The 25,054-nt window shown below is 32.2% G+C and overlaps 1 protein-coding gene, 2 long non-coding RNA genes and 2 pseudogenes across 3 annotated transcripts; 3 read left to right on the plus strand and 2 right to left on the minus strand.

Annotated features, from left to right (window-relative positions):
* The first annotated feature begins 3,368 nt into the window (after window positions 1-3,368).
* On the plus strand, window positions 3,369-5,260 carry LOC131632703 (1-aminocyclopropane-1-carboxylate oxidase homolog 12-like; annotated as a pseudogene).
* A 1,132-nt stretch (window positions 5,261-6,392) lies between these two features.
* LOC131632704 (uncharacterized) lies at window positions 6,393-8,287 on the minus strand. Its single transcript, XR_009293110.1, has 3 exons — window positions 7,868-8,287; window positions 6,947-7,774; window positions 6,393-6,722 (listed from the first exon to the last, which is right to left on the minus strand). It is a non-coding gene; the product is annotated as an uncharacterized LOC131632704 (long non-coding RNA).
* LOC131632706 (uncharacterized) lies at window positions 8,113-12,523 on the plus strand. The gene is made up of 2 exons (XR_009293111.1): window positions 8,113-8,227; window positions 9,093-12,523. It is a non-coding gene; the product is annotated as an uncharacterized LOC131632706 (long non-coding RNA).
* A 2,325-nt stretch (window positions 12,524-14,848) lies between these two features.
* On the plus strand, window positions 14,849-16,743 carry LOC131632702 (1-aminocyclopropane-1-carboxylate oxidase homolog 12-like; annotated as a pseudogene).
* Window positions 16,744-20,782: 4,039 nt separating this feature from the next.
* LOC131632710 (1-aminocyclopropane-1-carboxylate oxidase homolog 11-like) lies at window positions 20,783-22,618 on the minus strand. The gene is made up of 4 exons (XM_058903440.1): window positions 22,572-22,618; window positions 22,339-22,482; window positions 21,468-21,669; window positions 20,783-21,197 (listed from the first exon to the last, which is right to left on the minus strand). The coding sequence occupies exons 1-4, from the start codon at window positions 22,616-22,618 to the stop codon at window positions 20,940-20,942; spliced, it is 651 nt and encodes a 216-aa protein (XP_058759423.1). The 3' UTR covers window positions 20,783-20,939.
* Window positions 22,619-25,054: the final 2,436 nt, after the last annotated feature.

Consider the following 25,054-nt stretch of genomic DNA (forward strand, 5'->3'; position numbering starts at 1 on the left):
ATGAAAAATGATAAAACAAAAATTATTAATAAGAGTATGGAGACAAAGAGAAGGTGAATACAGATTGTTGTTTTTCGGTTTAAGAAAATAATGCCACAGAGGAAATTATCGGTTGAGTCGCGGATCGGTACGCTTTCTTTAAGACGTTTCGCGGTACTGCCAGATTTATGCAAAGCAGCTCGTAAATACCCACGACGCCTCTAGGATAAAACAACTCGTTTCAATACGATTCACACTTGCACGTGTGATGAATCGTTCTAAATGATACACCTTCTGATGGTTAAAAACCAGTCTTAGTATATGGAATAAATCCAGTCGAAAAAGAAAAGAATAATTTTTAGATGAAGCAGAGTAAGAGAGAGAGGAGAGAATTCGAAATTGAATTCTGGAGTGCAGAACAAATGAATGGAACGAATGTATTTATAGGCAAAAAATATCCAACCGAGTGGACCAAAACGTGGGCGAAAATATAGCGGAGAGTTGAACCGGCCCAGTGAATATAGCCGTTATTTACTTGATCAGCAGACTTGGAGAACAAGTAAATTTAGTCAAAATCTAGGTTAAGACTTGGTCTAGGACACGTCACCAATTCGTATTAATTAATATTAAATATTAATTAATTCCATATTTAATATTATTTAATTTTTACCGAATTAATTAATTATTCAATGATAATTGATTTCCATTAATTCGGGTTCCAAAAAATTAATTCATGTAGACCGGACCGGACCGGACCGGCCGGCGGAGGCGGCGCGCGCGCGCGTCTTCTTGGCACATTGGTGTGTCATCACTCCTTTATAAAATTGTAGGTGTCCTTGGGCCCAACAACAATTGTCCAAGTTGTAATATATATACACTACTAATATTTGTGTTCCCTCCAATGTGAGACTTATAAATGAATCTTTTCAAATTCATCTCTATATTAGCTCTTACTTGTGTTCATTTATTGCTCATTTAATGTCAATAAATATTTCCAACTCTTCCTCTAAGTTATCATCATTCCAAGTTCCAACACAGGTTGATAGTGAGAAAAGCAATGAGGAAGAACTGATATGAGAAAATGAGGAAGAACTGAATGAGAAAGTGATGGTGGTGACTGGTGGTGTTGGGAGGGAAGATAGAAAGAGGTAGAGAACGGCGGACAAATTAGATCTTCAAAACATAAATACATGTCCTTAATTAACTTGTCTCAATTCTTTCATTTATTCTAAGCAAAAAAAACAAAAACAAAAAGTAAGCACTATCATAAAAGAAGGTAAACAAAAGGAGAATCAAAATTGTAAAGCACACAGAATTATCATAATAAAGTTCACAAATTAAACCATGTACATATCAACAACATAACTTCAGAGTTTGTTTATCCCTAATTTTTGCAGCAAAGAACCATCTATTTAACCCTATTTTGCAATAAAATATCATATAGATTCCTAAATTTCCACTCTTTTCGTAACCACTAGCATCCTCGTCGAACAGATTTTCGTAATCAACACGTCCGGCGGCGGCAATCATGTTTCGGTAACCAACGTAATCTCCGGCAATGAGTGGCGGTGGCAGAAATAGATTTGGGATTAGCACGGTGGAGAAGTGATGGTGCGGTGTTGCAAGGATGATTGAAAAGGAAATTAACTTTTTCATTTGCAAGAAAAGAGAAAGGACATTGTTTAGACAATTTTAGGGAAGAGGATTGGGTAACTTTGGCTTCCCTGCTTTCTGTGACTATAGGGAGTCTTTTTGCAATTTTTGTAAAAAATTAAATAAAAAATGAAGCAGAAAAAATATGAGAGAGTTATAGGTGAGAGAAAGAGACGTTATGATACAACTTTTTTTAGGTGCATCTTTATTTTTTGTGTAAACTTTTAGCTGCATCTAAATTGGACCTAGGTAGAAATTTTCCAACATTAAATTTTAATAAAACTAATTTTAAAATAATAATATAATTAATTTTAATAAAACTAATTTTAAGATAATAATTTAATCAATTTTAAATAAATGGTTTTAATTTTGTAAAACAACTTAGAGCATCCACATCCGTCATACACTTTTTGAGTTTTTTCACTCAATTTTTTATATTATTTTACACTTTCAGTTTCTTTAAAGAATTCAATTCTATTTATTAAATATTCATATAATCCATAAAATAAATTGAAATGGGTCCCATCAGACCCTACAATATATTTCAATAGAATTTGTATCCACATTTAACTCTATTTTTTAATCTTCAGAAAGAATGAAAATGAGACAAAAAAATGTTGTTTACTGCACTGACGTTTGTTTAATAGAGAACGAAATTAAGAGATAAATATTCATGTGTTTCTGGTATTATAACTTTGGAAAATGTGTGAGAATTGTAAAATTTGGCCGATAATCATGCTTTTAGAGCATAAACATTGATCATTTTTTCCTAGTTCTACACAATAAACAAAGTGCCTTGTGTCAGAGATGATGGATATTTACATTAAACAAGCGCTTCTACATGTGCCAACGTACTCTAGTTGGGGAACTTTTTTCAGCTTGGATAATTGAATAAAAGTAATGGCTATATAAACTTTTTCAACATAAAAGAAATCTAGTTGGGGAAACTTTTTTTCAACTTGGATAATTGAATAAAGGTAATGGCTATATGGACTTTTCAACATAAAATGAAATATAAATGTGAAACCCATTTAAAGTTTTTGGTAGGTTGTATGGATATTTGAAAATATGTTGTTTAAATAATTGAAAAATATGAAAATAATATAAAAAATTAAATGGAGTCCATTTAAAGAATACAAGTGGATATAATGGATGTGGATGCTCTTATATTGTTTAAATATTAACTAGCCGTCTTTCCAACGATAAATTTTATTAAAATTATATCATAAAATATATTTTTTAAAAGATCAATTAAGTATTTTTTATTGATTATATATTTTATAAAAAAATTTATCAATGTAATAGTTTTAATTAAATAAAAAATAAAATATATAATTTGAAGATAATTAAAAATACAAAATGTATCTAGACAAAAATTCATATGTTCGTCAATTTTTCAAAAGCACCTTACTATCTTATGTAAATAATAAAATTCAAAATTAAACTATAATAATTACCATAAAAAAATTAGTAAATATATGAAGAAAAAAAAAGCCTAAGAGATAGAAATTAAAAAATTAAAAAATGTATTTTATGGAGAAGAAAATATAAGGTTTTTTCTAAAGACAGAATAAATATATGTTATAAATTTTTTATTTATTTTAATTAAATTATTTTTTAATAGCATACCATACACTTTTAAAATATATATGAGAAAATGAGAAGTTAAGGGAAAAAATGTATTTTACTTTTTTGGTTTGAAAATAGAATAAATAAATTATGGTGTTGCTTTCTATTAAAGCTCCCTCATTTCAATTCTATTTTAATGTTCCCTTTCAGCGAGATATCTCTACTCCTCTTCCACATTTTACTTTACAGGCAAAAGAGTGTGTTATTCATCCCCTCCCAATATGGTGGGAAAAAAATCAAACCAATTAGAAGAGTTCACTAATTTCAGTTCGGAGAAAGTAGTTGAAGTGAAAGCTTTTGATGATTCAAAAGAAGGTGTTAGAGGTTTAGTGGAGTCTGGGGTGTCAAAGATCCCACGCATTTTTCATACTGGGAAGCTGGACATCGATGAAAACTCGGTTAAAGACATCAAGTTGAGTGTTCCCATTATAGATCTCAAAGACATACACAACAATCCAGCTAGGCGGGCAGCGGTAATTGGCGAAATTCAAAATGCATGCCAAGAATGGGGATTTTTTCAAGTCATTAATCATGGAATTTCCGTTATTGTCTTAGATGAAATGATTGAGGGAGTCCGTAGGTTTCACGAACAAGATCCTGATGTAAGGAAAGAGTTTTACACACGTGATTCAAATAAAAATGTTAAGTATTTCTCAAACCTCTCCCCTTTTAGTGGCCAACCTACAAATTGGAGAGATTCATTTGGTTTTGGTGTTGCTCCTGATCCATTCAAACCAGAAGAAATACCATCATTATGCAGGTTATGAACTAAATACTCATTTGAACTCTTACTTTCCAAATCATAATCAAATTTCAATTTATACCTAGATACTGAGTTATGGGTTATGTATGTTTTTAATGTTATATATATCATTTTAACCATTGATGAGTTGATTTCATACTTTGCAGAGATATTGTGATTGAATATTCCCAAAAAAAAATAATGATTTGGGTTTCACTATCTTTGAGTTGTTGTCAGAGGGACTAGGACTCAACCCTTCTTACCTCAAAGGGTTTAATTGTCCTGAAGGACACTATATTTTGGGTCATTACTATCCACCATGCCCTGAACCTGAACTAACTTTGGGCGCTTCCAGTCACACTGATGCTGACTTCATCACATTACTTCTGCAAGACCATATTGGTGGTCTTCAAGTTCTTCATGAGGATAAATGGCTCAATGTTCCTCCAGTTCATGGTGCTCTTGTTGTAAACATAGGGGATCTTCTACAAGTACGTATTATAAGTTGTTGTTATGTTACTTTTATCATTAGCCTCGTATAAATTTTACATATTATATATTTTGAAAATGATATTGATATATGTTTAACAAGAACAAACTCTCAAATGTTTTTTTTTAAATCCTGTTAGGGTTGTTTGTGTTATAATGCAAAATAAGTTAGTCAATTTAAAACCTATAAATTCATTATTTTAATTAAAATACTGAAGAGTTTACCATGTGTGCTTACTGGGATCTAGTGGTGCTTATCTCCCTATGGTGTTACCTCAAAGGGAAAACTCTTTTTTTACTTTTCTATATCTAATTTATTTCCAGAGACTGTTGCACGCCACTACTATTATGTGGTTGAATTTTTATCTATTTCTTTTCTATTGTTGCAGCTTATCACAAATGGCAGGTTTGTAAGTGTTTATCATCGAGTTTTAGAAAAGGACATAGGCCCGAGAATTTCTGTTGCAAGCTTCTTTGTGAATTCCCCTGACCCAATTAAAGGTAAATCAAAGGTTTATGGTCCTCTTAAGGAATTGACTTCAAAAGAAAACCCACCAATCTACAAAGATATTACTATAAAAGAGTTTTTAAACCATTATTATGCAAAAGGCCTGGATGAAAATTCTTCCTTGGAGCCATTCAAGTTGTGAGTACAACAGAAAATATTTTTTATTTTCATGGAGCTGGCCATAATCTATTTGAATAACAAGTCTCATTTTCTGCTTTAAGCATCTTTATATGTATCAAACTTTTTGAGATTGAAATAAATGATTTATCTATGCTTGTTGACATTTTTCAAAGTAATTCAGTAGCTAGAACTACAAAATTTTAATCAAGAATTTTTAAATAAGAGGTAGTATGTGACTATATTTTAACACAGAAAAAATGTAGAGTAGCAGTTCCATGGAGACGAATTGGATGCACTTATTAACTATAAATAATACAGTAAATATGATCATTTTTATATTCTATTCCATTGTTGAAACTTGTTTGTGAAAAATAATCGAAAATTGTTTGTGAAAAATAATTTGGTATTGATAATATAAGGGAGTTAATTGACATTCTTCAACCAGATCAGTTGGAATATCTGCCTGATGATTTAATTGCATCAGATGGAGATGTCGCCTTGGTACCCAGACCAGAGATACTTACTACCCGTTGATGCCCAGATCAACCAGAATATCTCCTTTCGATTCCCAGATCGACTTAGACATCTATCCCCGATTCCTGTTCGGAAGACATCTGCTACGCCTGATGCCAAGATCAGTCGAGATGTTACTTCTTTTGATGCCCAGATCAATTGAAGTCTTTTCCCCTGCCTGTGGGGTTGCCTGTTCCTTCTTATCGCAAGTTGGAGCTTATTTATTATCCAGATCAATTGAAGTTTTTTCTCAACGGTTCGAAACTTTCGTTTCTCTCTCGTCAGGTTCAAGAAGTTTGAATAGGGGCAGCTGTTGCACCCCAAAATTTGCCCTCTTTATACATGCTATAAGTTATGAATGTCGTTTATTTCGTCGTTCGAAAATTAAGGAAAATAATAAAGAGTTTCTTATACACGGTGTTTGCAATAGTTAATTCGACTGAGGTTATTTGGATTTCATGATAAAATGCTCTTCCATGCTCCTATCCTTATCTTCATCAAAGGAATCCTCAAAGCATTATGATTATGTTAAGGTAGCCTATTGAAGAAATATTTTGCCAATACATGATACAAGAGATATGAAAATGTGGATTCATTGTGTTCAAAGTATCATCATCGTTTCAAAATGCTCTGTTTTTACAATACTAGTTGACATGAATGTGAGAATTGGAGATTAGGATTCATTATTAAGGGAAATTCATTCAAGTGTGCAAAATTTCAAGATTCAGTTCATGTTGCTTAAAATACTGGATATGCATAAAACAAAGAAACCAACAACGTTTCCATTGATCCAGAGTCCATTACAAGAAGGCAGGGTATATTATATTCGAGCAACAAAATTGAAAATCAAATAAAACTACACATTTGACTAAAGTCAAATGGATCCTAACTTCTTTCTTCAATTCTTCAAGACAATTCCCTTTCATTCCTTCTTCGTGAAACCGCACCGTAAGCCCGCAAAGCTCCCACAAATGACCACTGGAAGCACAACAAACCGCCTTGCACTAAAGGACCGACACTAGGAAACCAATCCAAGTTCGAAACTGCGTTGCGCCAAAGTTCCACGAGCCAAGTCACAAGTGAGGTACCCTGCATCATAATGAACCGGTTCAGAAGAGGACTAACAGAATCATACAATAGAAATAGAATTTCCATAACACAACAAAAGGGGAATTCAGAAGCTTGACATCGGAAGAGAACAAAAACTCAGAAAAAAGAGATAACAGAAAGCTTCACAAAAAAGAGAAAAAGGGGAGATCAATAACAGTTCACGAGAGAAATTCAGAAAAAAGAAGAAAGAATCAGAGACTCACCGATAACGGAATCATAACAAACTCTTGGTTCTCCCGTTGAACCGTGTTCATCCATCACCAAAACTTCATCTTCTCCAATCTTGAGAATTCATCTTCTTCATACGTATAACATCATCACTTCATCACCGATTTTCTTCATCCGAAAATCTGCAGAAAAAACGAAATTCAGAATCATCAATCCTTCAACAGCAACCTGCATCAATCAACAGCAACGTGTATCACCAACTCTCTTCACTCATCACCGCCAAAAACTCTCTTCACTCATCACCGCCAAAAACTCTCTTCACTCATCACCACTGATTCATCGGAAAACAACAACAGATTCACATAGCAGCGATAACCGTTTCTCATCATCGACCTTCATGCTCTCTCAACCGAACCTCTTCATCAATCACCTTCAGAATTCTTCACAAACTCTGGAATCTTCAACAAACTTTTCTCGATCATCTTCAACACAATCAACAATCTTCATCAATGATTCCTCAACCTTCTCTCTTGATTCCTCAACCGTGAATAACCGCCATAATCATCTTCACCATACCAAAATTCACAAAGAAAAAGAGAACAGAAAAATATTCACTGAGAAAAATTCTTGATCTCTTTCTGCAGAATCTTCATTTCATTATCGTAACAATTTCTGCATCAAACACTCCTCTCAGATTCACCACATCGAGGCAAGAACACTCAACGTTCATCATCTTCAGCAACGCTGCATCTTCAGGAATTTTATAACAGCATCATGTTCATCCTCAACTTCCGATAATCTTCAATCGGTAAACAACATCATCAATCATCTTCATACTTCGTCTTCATTGCAACATCAATAATCTGCAAACAATGTTCAACGCATAGAGAAAGCGCGACTCAGAAAGATAATGAGAAGAAGAGCGTAAAAGTGAAAGAGGATCGCAGTGAAAATACCTGAAGATCTAAGACACTTTTTATTCTTCATTTGTGATAAGATGCTTGAGCCGAACAAGGATCTGAGATGGAAAACTGAGAGAGAGTCACCGCCGTCGGGAGGTATGGTTGCGGTGCTGCCTGGGATTTGGATCGGAGAAGAACTCCGTCGCGCCGTTTGTACTCGTGAGGGAGAGAGGCCACGTACGGCGGTGTTGACTTTTGATCGGAGAAGAGAAGGGAATAGCCACCGTCACCGCCGTTCACAAGAAGGAGAGAGGCGTTTGCCGCTGGTCGCGAAATGAGAGGGAGAGTCCGGCCGCCGTCCGCCGTACCGAGTTGAGAAGAGAGGGAGAAGAAGACATTCCAATCACTTTCAGCGTAACCTAATCCCTTTCTTAGTTCATGTTACTTTTTAATTTGTTTAATTAGATTTAATTGCTGTTAATCATGATTAAGTGGACATTAATTAAAATATAAAGTGTGATTAGTGGAAATTAATAAATCTGAATAAGCTGTTAATGGACCTTTATTTGAATCATGAAACTGGAGCAACTGAAAATGTATTAGGCCCACACCGAATTGCTGTTAGCACACCATCCCTTGGCCCGTTACACCTTTTTTTGACTGAAACTGTAACAAAAACAGCTCTGGGCCTGGTTCTGGCTGGGCCATGCGCCCTTATCACTACTGCACCTATTTTCAGCTTTCAAACCCCCCCCCCCCCCCGATTCTCACATTTCTTTATTGTTAGATTTAGTTTCTTTGCATTTTTCTTTCATGATAAAAATGTAGTACAAAAACAATTTTTATTAGATTTTTAGCCTTATAAAAATAACCAAAAACATGTATTTTCTTTATTAGATTTAAATGCTTTGTCACATAGTTTTGTTCTTTTATTCTTAGATGAAAATGTCATAGAAACAATTTAATCTTGTTAGATTTTATTTTAGAATTTACTTAGAATTTAATTTCTATTATTTTCTATGGCGGTGCGCGTTTGCCTTGTTATTACTGATTTGGTTGTTGAGATGTGCGAGGTACTTCGAGAGAGCCTTTGATTGCGATTCGACTTGCTTCGTGTTCCACTTTATTTATGGGACACGAATTCGCTCCCGATGCGACTTGACTTATGTTGTGTTCCACTTTATTTGTGGGACACTAACTTACGCCTGATGTGATTCATCTGATCTCTCATTCATTGAGATGTATATCCCTGTATTGTCTGGCTTGTGTTCTCTTGCAGGTTGCTCGTGTGGTTATGCTCGACGCGTGCCACATGTCGCTTGTAACTTTGCTTGATGATGGCTTTCACGACGACGCTTTCCGACTCGCTGTGCTTGATGATGGCTTACGCAAAGTATTTCGGACTTCTCTGCTTACGCTTGCTAGCTCATTGCGGATTTGCTATCCGTTTGGTATTGTCTCCTGGTCCCTTTTACCGCTTTCTCGCATCATCCTTTAACATGAGAAGAAGGACCTAGACATGCATCTGGCCAAGCCCTCGAAAGAGGCTCTGTTTTTGTTGGTGTGTTTACATTTGTGCTTTGCGGCAGGGAGTCACGGTGTAATAAGTCCTATATGGCACTCCGTTAAGTCCTCATGGAAGGCATGCGGAAAGGGTTAGCAATCAACCCCCGCCTAGTCTCATCGAGTCCGTTCAGTATGCGCACGCTACGCGTCGCTCGCTTCTGAACCTGCACAAGATCTTGTTATCGAGTATGTCAGGAAAAGGGTTCATGTAGCCGGACCCACGCCTTTCCTATAGCTCGCGTCGCTCGACGTTGATGCTCGGTGTACGCACGCACCGTTTTCCTTTAGGATCCGTGACGGCTTGGTTGCTGAGAGGGATCCGCTCCTCTTGTCTATGGTCTGATCATTTTCGCGAGGTCTAATGCTTGGTTGACTTGGGTTGAGCTGCTCCCCTTGGCTATGGCGGGACCGCCTTTCTACCATTCGGCCAGTGTCGTTGGTTTGTTTGCTTTACGAGCGGATGCTCGTTTGTGTGCTATTTGTTTGCTTTCGCTTCTCCCTGTAGGTTGATTAGTTTAGTTTAGACTTGTACCCTTTGTATGATAACATTAGGTAGCAAGCTTTCCCCCCTTAGCTTAGGTTTACCTCATGCATCTTTTAAAACACAAACCACACTCTTTGATTTTCTTTTCTTAAGAGCTTGTTATTTCCGCTCCATTCCCAGCATAAGTCTCCAAAGGTCGAGCAGCGGAGTGTGAATGTAACTCGTTCACCTAAAAAACACAAAACAAACAGAAATTAGTTAGCCGAGCTATGGTAGCTCTGATTCTGCAAAACAGATACGTAGGCAGCGGGGTAGGGCCCGTGCGAGCACAATACTTTCTTTTCCCTACATTCTGCATTCATTTTAGTCCAGATTAGCGTAGTTTGCTTACACACCCATAGTTTTAGACACAGACGTGGATATCATCGAGTACGATGGGCGCGAGGGGTGCTAACACCTTCCCCTCGCGTAACCGACTCCCTTACCCTTTTTCTCTGGTTGTGAGACCATTGTTTTGTTTTGTGGTTTGCTGGCATTCCCTTCCTTTTCAGGATAAATATGTTAGTGGCGACTCTGTTAATTTTCGCGGTAGCGACACCAGGTAAAATATTTTACTCCAAAATATATATAAAAAAAACATTTTAACAGTTTTCCAACACAATTACAATTCCACAACAAAACTTCTCACCAGAACTTTATATTAGAACATAGAACCTGCTTTTAAAGAAATAGAGTCAAAATATTGTGGTAAAAATTATAAACAGAATATTTTTTTAACTTACTAGATCCAACCACAGATCCAAAGAAACAGAGTCAAAATATTGTGGTAAAAATTATAAACAGAATATTTTTTTTAACTTACTAGATCCAACCACAGATCCAAAGAAATAGAGTCAAAATATTGTGGTAAAAATTATAAACAGAATATTTTTTTAACTTACTAGATCCAACCACAGATCCAAAGAAATAAAGTCAAAATATTGTGGTAAAAATTATAAACAGAATATTTTTTTAACTTACTAGATCCAACCACAGATCCAAAGAAATAGAGTCAAAATATTGTGGTAAAAATTATAAACAGAATATTTTTTTAACTTACTAGATCCAACCACAGATCCAATTTTTCAGCTACAACTACATAACCAACTATCATACATTTCAAGAAACAAAAATTCACAAAAATAATATATAATGTTAGAAACAGTAGTACTGAGAAATACAACTAAAATAAAAAATAATAATTAATTTGTTAGTAAAAAATAGATCAATAAAAAAATACCAAACCAAAAATCTTAACTCTTACCTCAGAAGAATAAATGGTACCGAAACATGCATATAAAATCAACTGTCCTGAATCTACACCAAGGAGAATATAAAACTTAAAAAAAAAATAGGAGATAACAAAATAAAAAAGAAAAACATAAAATGAAAACTAAATATAAATGAATAAATTGATAAGTAAAGTTTTAAAAGGAACTAAGGAGTAAATAACAGTTTTATCTGATATACTTACTGTCTAGTGTGTAGAACATCCACACAACTATTCCTTCAAATTAATTTTTCCCTGCAAAAAAGATAAAGTACTAAAGGAATATCAAAAGAATATCAAAAGATAAAAACCCTAATCACAAAATTTGTTATAAACCCTAAATCATTTAAAAAAAACTCTAACTTTAATAACAAACCTAAGATGATGAAAAATGATAAAACAAAAATTATTAATAAGAGTATGGAGACAAAGAGAAGGTGAATACAGATTGTTGTTTTTCGGTTTAAGAAAATAATGCCACAGAGGAAAATATCGGCTGAGTCGCGGATCAGTATGCTTTCTTTAAGACGTTTCGCGGTACTGCCAGATTTATGCAAAGCAGCTCGTAAATACCCACGACGCCTTAGGATAAAACAGCTCGTTTCAATACGATTCACACTTGCACGTGTGATGAATCATTCTAAATGATACACCTTCTGATGGTTAAAAACCAGTCTTAGTATATAGAATAAATCCAATCGAAAAAGAAAAAATAATTTTTAGATGAAGCAGAGTAAGAGAGAGAGGAGAGAATTCAAAATTGAATTCTGGAGTGCAGAACAAATGAATGGAACGAATGTATTTATAGGCAAAAAATATCCAACGGAGTGGACCAAAACGTGGGCGAAAATATAGCGGAGAGTTGAACCGGCCCAGTCAATATAGCCGTTATTTACTTGGTCAGCAGACTTGGAGGACAAGTAAACCTAGTCAAAATCTAGGTTAAGACTTGGTCTAGGACACGTCACCAATTCGTATTAATTAATATTAAATATTAATTAATTCCATATTTAATATTATTTAAGTTTTACCGAATTAATTAATTATTCAATGATAATTGATTTCCATTAATTCGGGTTCCAAAAAATTAATTCATGTAGACCGGACCGGACCGCCGGCGGAGGCGGCGCGCGCGCGTCTTCTTGGCACATTGGTGTGTCATCACTCATTTATAAAATTGTAGGTGCCCTTGGGCCCAACAACAATTGTCCAAGTTGGAATATATATACACTACTAATATTTGTGTTCCCTCCAATGTGGGACTTATAAATGAATCTTTTCAAATTCATGTCTATATTAGCTCTTACTGATGTTCATTTATTGTTCATTTAATGTCAATAAATATTTCCAACTCTTCCTCCAAGTTATCATCATTCCAAGTTCCAACACAGGTTGATAGTGAGAAAAGCAAAGAGGAAGAACTGATATGAGAAAGTGAAGAAGAACTGAATGAGAAAGTGATGGTGGTGACTGGTGGTGTTGGGAGGGAAGATAAAAAGAGGTAGAGAACGGCGGACAAATTAGATCTTCAAAACATAAATACATGTCCTTAATTAACTTGTCTCAATTCTTTCAATTATTCTAAGCAAAAAAAACAAAAACAAAAAGTAAGCACTATCATAAAAGAAGGTAAACAAAAGGAGAATCAAAATTGTAAAGCACACAGAATTATCATAATAAAGTTCACAAATTAAACCATGTACATATCAACAACATAACTTCAGAGTTTGTTTATCCCTAATTTTTGCAGCAAAGAACCATCTATTTAACCCTATTTTGCAGTAAAATATCATATAGATTCCTAAATTTCCACTCTTTTCGTAACCACTGGCGTCCTCGTCGAACAGATTTTCGTAATCAACACGTCCGGCGGCGGCAATCATGTTTCGGTAACCAACGTAATCTCCGGCAATGAGCGGCGGTGGCAGAAATAGATTTGGGATTAATACGGTGGAGAAGTGATGGTGCGGTGTTGCAAGGATGATTGAAAAGGAAATTAACTTTTTCATTGCAAGAAAAGAGAAAGGACATTGTTTAGACAATTTTAGGGAAGAGGATTGGGTAACTTTGGCTTCCCTGCTTTCTGTGACTATAGGGAGTCTTTTTGCAATTTTTGTAAAAAATTAAATAAAAAATGAAGCAGAAAAAATATGAGAGAGTTATAGGTGAGAGAAAGAGACGTTATGATACAACTTTTTTTAGGTGCATCTTTATTTTTTGTGTAAACTTTTAGCTGCATCTAAATTGGACCTAGGTACAACTTTTCCAACATTAAATTTTAATAAAACTAATTTTAAAATAATAATATAATTAATTTTAATAAAACTAATTTTAAGATAATAATGTAATCAATTTTAAATAAATGGTTTTAATTTTGTAAAACAACTTAGAGCATCCACATCCATCATACACTTTTTGAGTTTTTTCACTCAATTTTTTATATTATTTTACACTTTCAATTTCTTTATAGAATTCAATTATATTTTTTAAATATTCATATAATCCATAAAAAAATTGAAATGGGTCCCATCAGACCCTACAATATATTTCAATAGAATTTGTATCCACATTTAACTCTATTTTTTAATCTTCAGAAAAAATGAAAGTGAGACCAAAAAATGTTGTTTACTGCACTGACGTTTGTTTAATAGAGAACGAAATTAAGAGATAAATATTCATGTGTTTCTGGTATTATAACTTTGGAAAATGTGTGAGAATTGTAAAATTTGGCCGATAATCATGCTTTTAGAGCATAAACATTGATCATTTTTTCCTATTTCTACACAATAAACAAAGTGCCTTGTGTCAGAGTGCCTTGTGTCAGAGATGATGGATATTTACATTAAACAAGCGCTTCTACATGTGCCAACGTACTCTAGTTGGGGAACTTTTTTCAGCTTGGATAATTGAATAAAAGTAATGGCTATATAAACTTTTTCAACATAAAAGAAATCTAGTTGGGGAAACTTTTTTTCAGCTTGGATAATTGAATAAAGGTAATGGCTATATGGACTTTTCAACATAAAAAGAAATATAAATGTGAAACCCATTTAAAGTTTTTTGGTAGGTTGTATGGATATTTGAAAATATGTTGTTTAAATAATTGAAAAATATGAAAATAATATAAAAAATTAAATGGAGTCCATTTAAAGAATACAAGTGGATATAATGGATGTGGATGCTCTTATATTGTTTAAATATTAACTAGCCGTCTTTCCAACGATAAATTTTATTAAAATTATATCATAAAATATATTTTTTAAAAGATCAATTAAGTATTTTTTATTGATTATATATTTTATAAAAAAATTATCAATGTAATAGTTTTAATTAAATAAAAAATAAAATATATAATTTGAAGATAATTAAAAATACAAAATGTATCTAGACAAAAATTCATATGTTCGTCAATTTTTCAAAAGCACCTTACTATCTTATGTAAATAATAAAATTCAAAATTAAACTATAATAATTACCATAAAAAAATTAGTAAATATATGAAGAAAAAAAAAGCCTAAGAGATAGAAATTAAAAAATTAAAAAATGTATTTTATGGAGAAGAAAATATAAGGTTTTTTCTAAAGACAGAATAAATATATGTTATAAATTTTTTATTTATTTTAATTAAATTATTTTTTAATAGCATACCATACACTTTTAAAATATATATGAGAAAATGAGAAGTTAAGGGAAAAAATGTATTTAACTTTTTTGGTTTGAAAATAGAATAAATAAATTATGGTGTTGCTTTCTATTAAAGCTCCCTCATTTCAATTCTATTTTAATGTTCCCTTTCAGCGAGATATCTCTACTCCTCTTCCACATTTTACTTTACAGGCAAAAGAGTGTGTTATTCATCCCCTCCCAATATGGTGGGAAAAATCAAACCAATTAGAAGAGTTCACTAATTTCAGTTCGGAGAAAGTAGTTGAAGTGAAAGCTTTTGATGATTCAAAAGAAGGTGTTAGAGGTTTAGTGGAGTATGGGGTGTCAAAGATCCCACGCATTTTTCATACTGGGAAGCTGGACATCGATGAAAACTCGGTTAAAGACATCAAGTTGAGTGTTCTCATTATAGATCTCAAAGACATACACAACAATCCAGCTAGGCGGGCAGCGGTAATTGGCGAAATTCAAAATGCATGCCAAGAATGGGGATTTTTTCAAGTCATTAATCATGGAATTTCCGTTATTGTCTTAGATGAAATGATTGAGGGAGTCTGTAGGTTTCACGAACAAGATCCTGATGTAAAGAAAGAGTTTTACACACGTGATTCAAATAAAAATGTTACGTATTTCTCAAACCTCTCCCCTTTTAGTGGCCAACCTACAAATTGGAGAGATTCATTTGGTTTTGGTGTTGCTCCTGATCCATTCAAACCAGAAGAAATACCATCATTATGCAGGTAATGAACTAAATACTCATTTGAACTCTTACTTTCCAAATCATAATCAAATTTCAATTTATACCTAGATACTGAGTTATGGGTTATGTATGTTTTTAATGTTATATATATCATTTTAACCATGGATGAGTTGATTTCATACTTTGCAGAGATATTGTGATTGAATATTCCCAAAAAAATTAATGATTTGGGTTTCACTATCTTTGAGTTGTTGTCAGAGGGACTAGGACTCAACCCTTCTTACCTCAAAGAGTTTAATTGTCCTGAAGGACACTATATTTTGGGTCATTACTATCCACCATGCCCTGAACCTGAACTAACTTTGGGCGCTTCCAGTCACACTGATGCTGACTTCATCACATTACTTCTGCAAGACCATATTGGTGGTCTTCAAGTTCTTCATGAGGATAAATGGCTCAATGTTCCTCCAGTTCATGGTGCTCTTGTTGTAAACATAGGGGATCTTCTACAAGTACGTATTATAAGTTGTTGTTATGTTAGTTTTATCATTAGCCTCGTATAAATTTTACATATTATATATTTTGAAAATGATATTGATATATGTTTAACAAGAACAAACTCTCAAATGTTTTTTTTTTAATCCTTTTAGGGTTGTTTGTGTTATAATGCAAAATAAGTTAGTCAATTTAAAACCTATAAATTCATTATTTTAATTAAAATACTGAAGTGTGCTTACTGGGATCTAGTGGTGCTTATCTCCCTATGGTGTTACCTCAAAGGGAAAACTCTTTTTTTACTTTTCTATATCTAATTTATTTCCAGAGACTGTTGCACGCCACTACTATTATGTGGTTGAATTTTTATCTATTTCTTTTCTATTGTTGCAGCTTATCACAAATGGCAGGTTTGTAAGTGTTTATCATCGAGTTTTAGCAAAGGACATAGGCTCGAGAATTTCTGTTGCAAGCTTCTTTGTGAATTCCCCTGACCCAATTAAAGGTGAATCAAAGGTTTATGGTCCTCTTAAGGAATTGACTTCAAAAGAAAACCCACCAATCTACAAAGATATTACTATAAAAGAGTTTTTAAACCATTATTATGCAAAAGGCCCGGCTGGAAATTCTTCCTTGGAGCCATTCAAGTTGTGAGTACAACAGAAAATATTTTTTATTTTCATGGAGCTGGCCATAATCTATTTGAATAACAAGTCTCATTTTCTGCTTTAAGCATCTTTATACAGTAAATATGATCATTGTTATATTCTATTCCATTGTTGAAACTTGTTTGTGAAAAATAATTGAAAATTGTTTGTAAAAAATAATTTGGTATTGATAATATAAGGGAGTTAATTGACATTCTTCAACACTATGGATCATTATATGACACACCATCGTCTTTGAAAAAAATACGTACCAGGCAGCTTTGAACACTATTTAAAACTACTTGAATCTCACATCGTATATTAATTAGAGAAAATGAATTTGAATGACAATGATTGACAAAAATGACAACTCTAGATGTTTAGGGTCTTTAATTGATTAGCAAAAGAAAAAGCCATAAAGAAAATTTATACCTCAACGAATCTTTAATATTACACAAATGTTTCTTCATTTAAAGTCAAACTACAAACTCATGAGTTAGCGATTTTTTTTTTCTATAAACATGAGTCCCTCGAACTGAATCCCTCTTAAAATGCCAAACTTAAAATTGGTCAAACAATTAAGGAATATTATGATTATCTCAACAAAGTCAAACAAGAACTTATGGAGTATGGACCCAAAAAAAGTTGAGAAACTTTATTCACAAAGAATGAAATAACTAAAGAAACCACATCGATGGAGATCAAGATCAATGAATTAAAGAGTACTTCCTCTCTTTCTATATATAAAAAAAAATGAAATTATTTTTGTAAATTTATTAAACAATCAATATATCTGATTTATATACTGGTTAGATATATTGAATTATTCAATAAATTTAAAAAACAAATTTTTTCTTATAAATAAAATCTTAAAATATATAATATGAAAAAATGATTGTAATTCCTCGCCAGGCTAGATATCCAATAAAATGATATTGAAATGACAATTTATTTTATGATTAGCATTTAAAATAGTTTTTTAAATCGGTAAATGATCAACATTTTTAAAAATAGTAATTTTTATCATTCACATCAACATTTTTTTATGATCAGCGTTAGTTAAAATACAAACTACAGCAAGATATAAAACATTAGTTATCTCATTAAAATAAAAATTAAGATAAACTACAACAATAAACACAAAATTAGACAAAAACAGAATATGAACACATGAACAAAAATTTGGTTCTCGTTGAGCTTTGCTTCTCTTTTTTTTAGGAGTATAAAACTTATGGTCTTCTTATGTTTCTCTTCTATCAATGGATTAGGGTCTCCGAAGGTCTATCCCTAGACAGAGGCGAAGAGGCGAAGTAGAATTGATAGTTAAAATACTAAAATATGTACATTGTGGAGGTTAGATTTAATGGTAAGTTATTATTTTATATAGAATTATAATTTGAATTTAATTGAAATGATATGATGATGATGATATGATAAATATAAATTAATTTGCTATAAACAAATATAAATTAAATTCTCAACCCTATGGTAGTTTGTTTAACGATATTTTTCAATTTTTATGTGAATGGGAAGTGTCTTATTTTTTAAGCCATTTTTAAATTTGGAAAAATGTTATTTTAAGGTTTGCATAAACGTTCAATTTATTTTTGGGCTCGGGTACGGGGATTTTTTTAAACTGCGGGTATAGGAACGGGTACTATAGTACCCTGCCCAAACCCTGCCCATTGCCATCCCTAGTTGGGAGGGAAGATAGAAAGAGGTAGAGAACGGTGGACAAATTAGATCTTCTAGAGAGTGAGAGGAATAAGGTATTTATGCTTGTGCTGAGATTAGGTTAAGATTTTCTCAAAATTGGATTTGGGCTGAAGTTATACTGGGCCTAGTTTTTAAAATATAGCAACAAGCAAACAAGATCGGTCGGGTGCGGTGACCGACGATTCTTAAAATGAAAACCGAAACCGACCAAGTTAAACCGTCATTATCCTTTTGACTCACCCATCAACCCGTACATCCGAACCAGCCCGATCCATTGCCTCAAAAATACCAGATGGTGCAGCAAATTAAATTATGGAATTGTAAATGGTTTTCTTGCAACAAGAACCAAGACAGTGGCCGCAAAAAGTGTGAATCCAACCGAAGTCCTGAGTCTAGTACTTGATATTTGACTCATAATATGTCATTATTACCACTGTTCCAAATGCAAATTATTAATAAACCAATGTGTACTCTTGCAATGTGATGTTTCTTCAAAGTTCATGAAACAAATATTTATGACGAATAATTCATCTCATATTTCATGAAGCCACAATTAGTGAAACAAAGAAATTAAAACCATACACTACAATAATTAATATCCTTTGAATCCTTTCCATTTCCATCAAAAAGTACTTTCAATATTTCAAAGAGCCAAGGCTAGACAACACACTTACCTAGTACCTATTTCTGATACATAATTCTCATTTATCATATAAGAAAATTTTATGTTCTGGAAATTACCAAAACGCCCTGCCTTTTCAGTCTTTCAAGTGGTATGTCTTGTTATGCTTTGTTGATTTTGTTGCAAGGCACCACATTTTAATTGTTCTCAATTTTTTTTTATTATTTATCATATTGCTATGTTTTGTTGATTTTGTTGGAAGGCACCACATTCTAATTGTTCTCAAAATTTCTCTATTATTATTTTGTTTTTCCCACATAACATGTGATCATTCAATGTTTTATTGTTTTTTAATTAAAAACTATTTTCTTTGAATCAGGAACAAAGTAGAGGGTTGATTTCAAATTTTCTTAAGTAAAAGGTTAAGTAAAAGGTTGATTTCACGTCAATGTTTTATGTTTTCCATTCATTGTTATGTTTCCCATGTCCTGCATTGTTTGGATTATAGTTGTGAAAGTCTAATACCTGTGAAAGTCTAATACTTGTAATTTCAACCACCAATAGATATTATTACTCCTACAATGCAATGTCAAAATTATATAATTTTGAATTTTTTTGAATATTTATTAATTGTATTTTATCTATTAGTATTTAAATATTTTTAAATTTTGTATGTATTATATATTAAACTGTATAATTAATAATTTAAAATGTTACTTTTATTACTACGAACTATATAGAAACTATAAAAAATTATAGTTGTTATTGCATATTTATAATCAATATTTATATATTGCAAAAAAAAAAGTGTTAAATATGCAATAATTTCACATTTAAAAAATGAGAATGTTTTAAAGTGTAATTAAGCTATATTTGTGAGAAGAATAAAGAAAATTTATCATTTTAAATGTATATTTATGAATGAATGATATTCAAAGTATTTTCGATATTGAACTAAAATTTTTTTATGATCAACATTTAAAATAATTTTCTAAATTTATAAATTATCAGCATTTTTATAAATAGCAATATTTTTATCATTCAAATCAGTATTTTTTTTATGATAAAGGTTAATGATTTATAATTATTGTTAATTAACATTTGAAATGATTTTCTACATTTATTGACAGTGTTTTCAAATTAAGATACAAAATTTTTCTAATAATAATAATAATAATAATAATAATAATAATAATAATAATAATAATAATAATATGTTAAGCTATATTTGTGAGAAAAATAAATAAAATAATAATAATAATAATAATAATAATAATAATAATAATAATAATAATAATAATAATATGTTAAGCTATATTTGTGAGAAAAATAAATAAAAATAATCATTTTAAATGCATATTTATGAAAGAATGATATTCAAGGCATTTTTGATATTGAAATGACAATTTATTTTATGATCAGCATTTAAAATAGTTTTTTAAATCGGTAAATGATCAACATTTTTAAAAATAGCAATTTTTATCATTCACATCAACATTTTTTTATGATCAGCATTAGTTAAAATACAAACTACAGCAAGAGATAAAACATTAGTTATCTCATTAAAATAAAAATTAAGATAAACTACAACAATAAACACAAAATTAGACAAAAACAGAATATAAACACATGAACAAAAATACAAACTACCACAAGAAACTGAGTTGATTTAAAAAATCATTACAAACACTCATAATTATAAATCCATAGAAAGCTTGAAAAGTAGTCTACCTTATAGCAATAACTACTAAATATTACCCTACAACTTATGATAACAAACTATGATAACACTATTACATTCCATGTCCTTATTGATAGATAACTTTAACATACAAAGTCTAAAATGCACACTTATGATAACACACTATTACTCCCATCTCCATAAAAATCCAGAATGCAGATTCTATCGAATCTGATTATTTCAAAACTTAAAACGCTCCAAAACAGAATTTCCATCGAGCCCCTTCTTGTAATGGTGTGCCGTGAATTCTGCTATGCTTGTGTCCCGGTAGATTGGTGAATTCTCTTCTGACAGTTCTTTAATAGGACCGTATATCTTTGACGAGGCCTCGCATGGGTCCTTGGAATTTACAAAGAAACATGCAATTGAAATTCTTGGCGCTTTATGATTTGACAAGACACGGTGGAAAACATTCACAAAGTTGTCATTTGTTATAAGCTGCAACAGTAACAGATAAACTGATAATATAGTCTCTACTAAACAAAAATATATTCATTCATATGCAAAAATATTTCACATGACACCCAATTTTTTCTACATCTATGCAACACCCGATTAATTACATTTATAATTGTGGTTAAGCGGACATTGCATGAGCATAAAAAAATTAGTATCCATATATTATTATAGTATGAACATACTCTCTGAAAAATAAAAAACTATACATATAAATTTAAATAAAGTATATATAGACTTTTAAATACTTACATGTAGAAGATCACCTATGTTGACAAGAGCTCCATGCATAGGAGGAACATTAAGCCACTGATTCTCATGAAGAATTTGAAGTCCCCCGAGTTGGTCTTGGAGGAGTAATGTCATGAAGTTGCGGTCAGTATGCTTAGAAGTGCCCATGGTCAATTTTGGTTCAGGGCATGGAGGATAGTAATGACCCAATCTACCGGGACACAAGCATAGCAGAATTCACAGCACACCGTTACGAGAAGGGGCTCGATAGAAATTCTGTTTTGGAGCGTTTTAAGTTTTGAAATAATCAGATTTGATAGAATCTGCATTCTAGATTTTTATGGAGATGGAAGTAATAGTGTGTTATCATAAGTGTGCTTTTTAAACCTTGTATGGTAAGGTTATCTATCAATAAGGACATGGAGTGTAATAGTGTTATCATAGTGTGTTATCATAAGTTGCAGTGTAATACTTAGTAGTTATTGCTATAAGGTAGACTACTTTTCAAGCTTTCTATGGATTTATAATTATAAGTGTTTGTAATGATTTTTTAAATTAACTCGGTTTCTTGTGGTAGTTTGTATTTTTGTTCATGTGTTCATATTCTGTTTTTGTCTAATTTTGTGTTTATTGTTGTAGTTTATCTTAATTTTTATTTTAATGAGATAACTAATGTTTTATCTCTTGCTGTAGTTTGTTGATTCTATGGCTGTTGCTTCAACGTCTACAGTGGTCGTATTAAAACAACTCAATAACCTTTACCTTGAATTTGAACAACCTTGTGAATTCTGAACTTGTTACAGCACAGAAAAGTAATCTTGCTGATCTTACACTTGTTGCAAATTCACTCTTTCCCTTTGCCTTTCCAACATTGGTATGTCAGAGGAGATACTCCATGTTGCTAGATTTCCCGAAATATTCAACACAATCTAATTCCTTGAGGTATGATGGATCCAAACCAAGAGCCTCTGACAGTAGCTCTAAAGTTGCAGTTCCCAGTGCCATTATATTCTTGGAGTACTCTATTACAACATCTCTACACATGTAAACAAACAATTAATCCCTAAAATTCTGAGCAAAATTGTCCAATGATTGATATAAATGATTTAAAAATGAATTGATTACCTAAATTCTTCAGGCAACTCTTCTGGTTTGGGTGGATTAGGAGCCATGGAACATCCAACAATGTATCTCCAGTTAGCACATTTGCCTTTGAATAAACTGGTATTGGAATAATAGAGAACTTTATTTTTCCAAATCACGAGTGTAAAATTATTTTCTTACATCAACCTCCTGTTCGTGAAATGGAAGATGGTGGGTGTATATATAATGTATGAATATATTAGGTGTCTGCTTGAGCTTGAGCTTGTGCAAATAACACTTCTAAAGTGATATGGAAGATGGTGGGTTTATATATAATGTATGAATATATTAGGTGTATGCTTGAGCTTGTGCAAATAACACTTCTAATCTCTTTCTTTGCTCTTTTGAAGATATTGGGAAAAATAGTGGGTCTCACTCTTTTTCTTCTCTCTTTCCTAATTATCTCCTAAACCAATCAGTGGGTTGAGATAAATCAATTTTGAAGTAGTATTGTAGTACAATGTATACGTCAGAATCTGTCATTGCATTTGTGAATATGAAGCATCTCTCATTATTGGATATGGTAGTTATTTGGCTTTTATTTTCCTTCCTTCTCCGCTCTTTTGGCACAAAGAAAGTAAAACCTTATTTTGCTTTATTTTTATACATGGACTTTGGAGCCTATTTGATGCAAGACAATCGACAATAAGCGTCTCCATCAGTTGAAAGAGTGATTTAGCGACAATAGACACGTGTTTTGGGTGTCGCACACTCGTCCCTGTCCAACTATTCTGTAGATGTCGGACATTCGTCCGTGTCCAACACTGAGACATGTCTCCTAGGCGGTGCACAACACCCTACAGGAACTTCAATTGCACATCTAGCCTCCAAATCTTGTACACATGGTAGTCAGAATTGCAATCCGGCTCATAGGATCGTCCGATTCTACGATTTTGCTAAGCCTGGCGACTCTTCTAAGCCCGTCAAAACACATAAACGCTGTGTTTTTGCGGTTTATGTAGTTTCTACCGTTTCTGCTCATTTTTTACTTTTGCTATACTCTGCCCCCATTTAATTCTCCTCTTAAATTTCAATTAACTCCCATATTAACTTTTGAAATCCTTCCTAATAATACCTCTTAATCCTATAAATTTTTTAAAAAATTTCCAAGGACAGCCACCGAACCCTATCCCAATACAGGCTGACCCACAAGTTTGAATTGATGAGAGTGGAATGGACCAGTGCATTGTTTGGAACTGACTACATTCAATGTAAAATGAAACAAAAGTAAACGTACCTGCATCCTTTATAACAAAGCAACATGATCCACTATCATCTTTCAAATCCCTAAGAAACAACAAAAGAAAATAATTATAAGAAAAAACCATTTTTCAATATAGAGAAATATTCCCTATGGAAACCTAAAATCAAAACATACATACATGTCCTTAATTAACTTGTCTCAATTCTTTCAATTATTCTAAGAAAAAAACAAAAACAAAAAGTAAGCACTATCATAACAGAAGGTAAACAAAAGGAGAATCAAAATTGTAAAGCACACAGAATTATCATAATAAAGTTCACAAATTAAATCATGTTTCGGTAACCAACGTAATTTCCGGCGGTGAGCGGCGGTGGCAGAAATAGATTTGGGATTAGCACGGTGGAGAAGTGATGGTGCGGTGTTGCAAGGATGATTGAAAAGGAAATTAACTTTTTTATTGCAAGAAAAGAGAAAGGACATCTGTTTAGACAATTTTAGGGAAGAGGAATTGGGTAACTTTGGCTTCCCTGCTTTTTGTGATTTAAGGGAGCTTTTTTTGCAATTTTTGTAAAAAATTAAATAAAAAATGAAGCAGAAATAAATATATGAGAGAGTTATAGGTGAGAGAAAGAGACGTTATGGTACAACTTTTTTGTAGCTGCATCTTTATTTTTTGTGTAAGCTTTTAGCTGCATCTAAATTGGACCTAGGTACAACTTTTCCAACATTAAATTTTAATAAAACTAATTTTAAGATAATAATATAAGGGTGCTGCTAAAGAGTGCCCCCGGAACACTAGATAAGAAGTAATAAATGGCCTTTAATCACACTTTATTCATTTCAAACAAATAGTAATTAAATATATCAAATTACTAAGCCACTAAAATTAATTGATTCATTTATTGAAAGTAAATACTAGTATGAGATTCAAATATAAAAACTCATTTATTATCATTTCAATATACACGTATTTTACTTATAAATAAAACAAATTAAATAAAAAATTATAAAACTCATAACAAATTAACAATAAAATATTATTATCAACAATATTTTTTGAATAATCATTCTCTAAACAAACTTTTTCTATCGGACATTCATTTAAATTAAAAAAAATTATATTAACAAAATCCATTGTGGATGATTATTATATAAAAATAAAAATAATATAAAAAAAATTTATAAAATTTTATTTTAAGTAAGGAAGAATAAAACAAATAACACAAATTTTAAATAAAAAAATAATAGCAAGCAAGAAAAA

The sequence above is a fragment of the Vicia villosa genome, unplaced genomic scaffold (assembly GCF_029867415.1).
Source record: "Vicia villosa cultivar HV-30 ecotype Madison, WI unplaced genomic scaffold, Vvil1.0 ctg.000987F_1_1, whole genome shotgun sequence".
Classification (NCBI taxonomy): domain Eukaryota; kingdom Viridiplantae; phylum Streptophyta; class Magnoliopsida; order Fabales; family Fabaceae; genus Vicia; species Vicia villosa.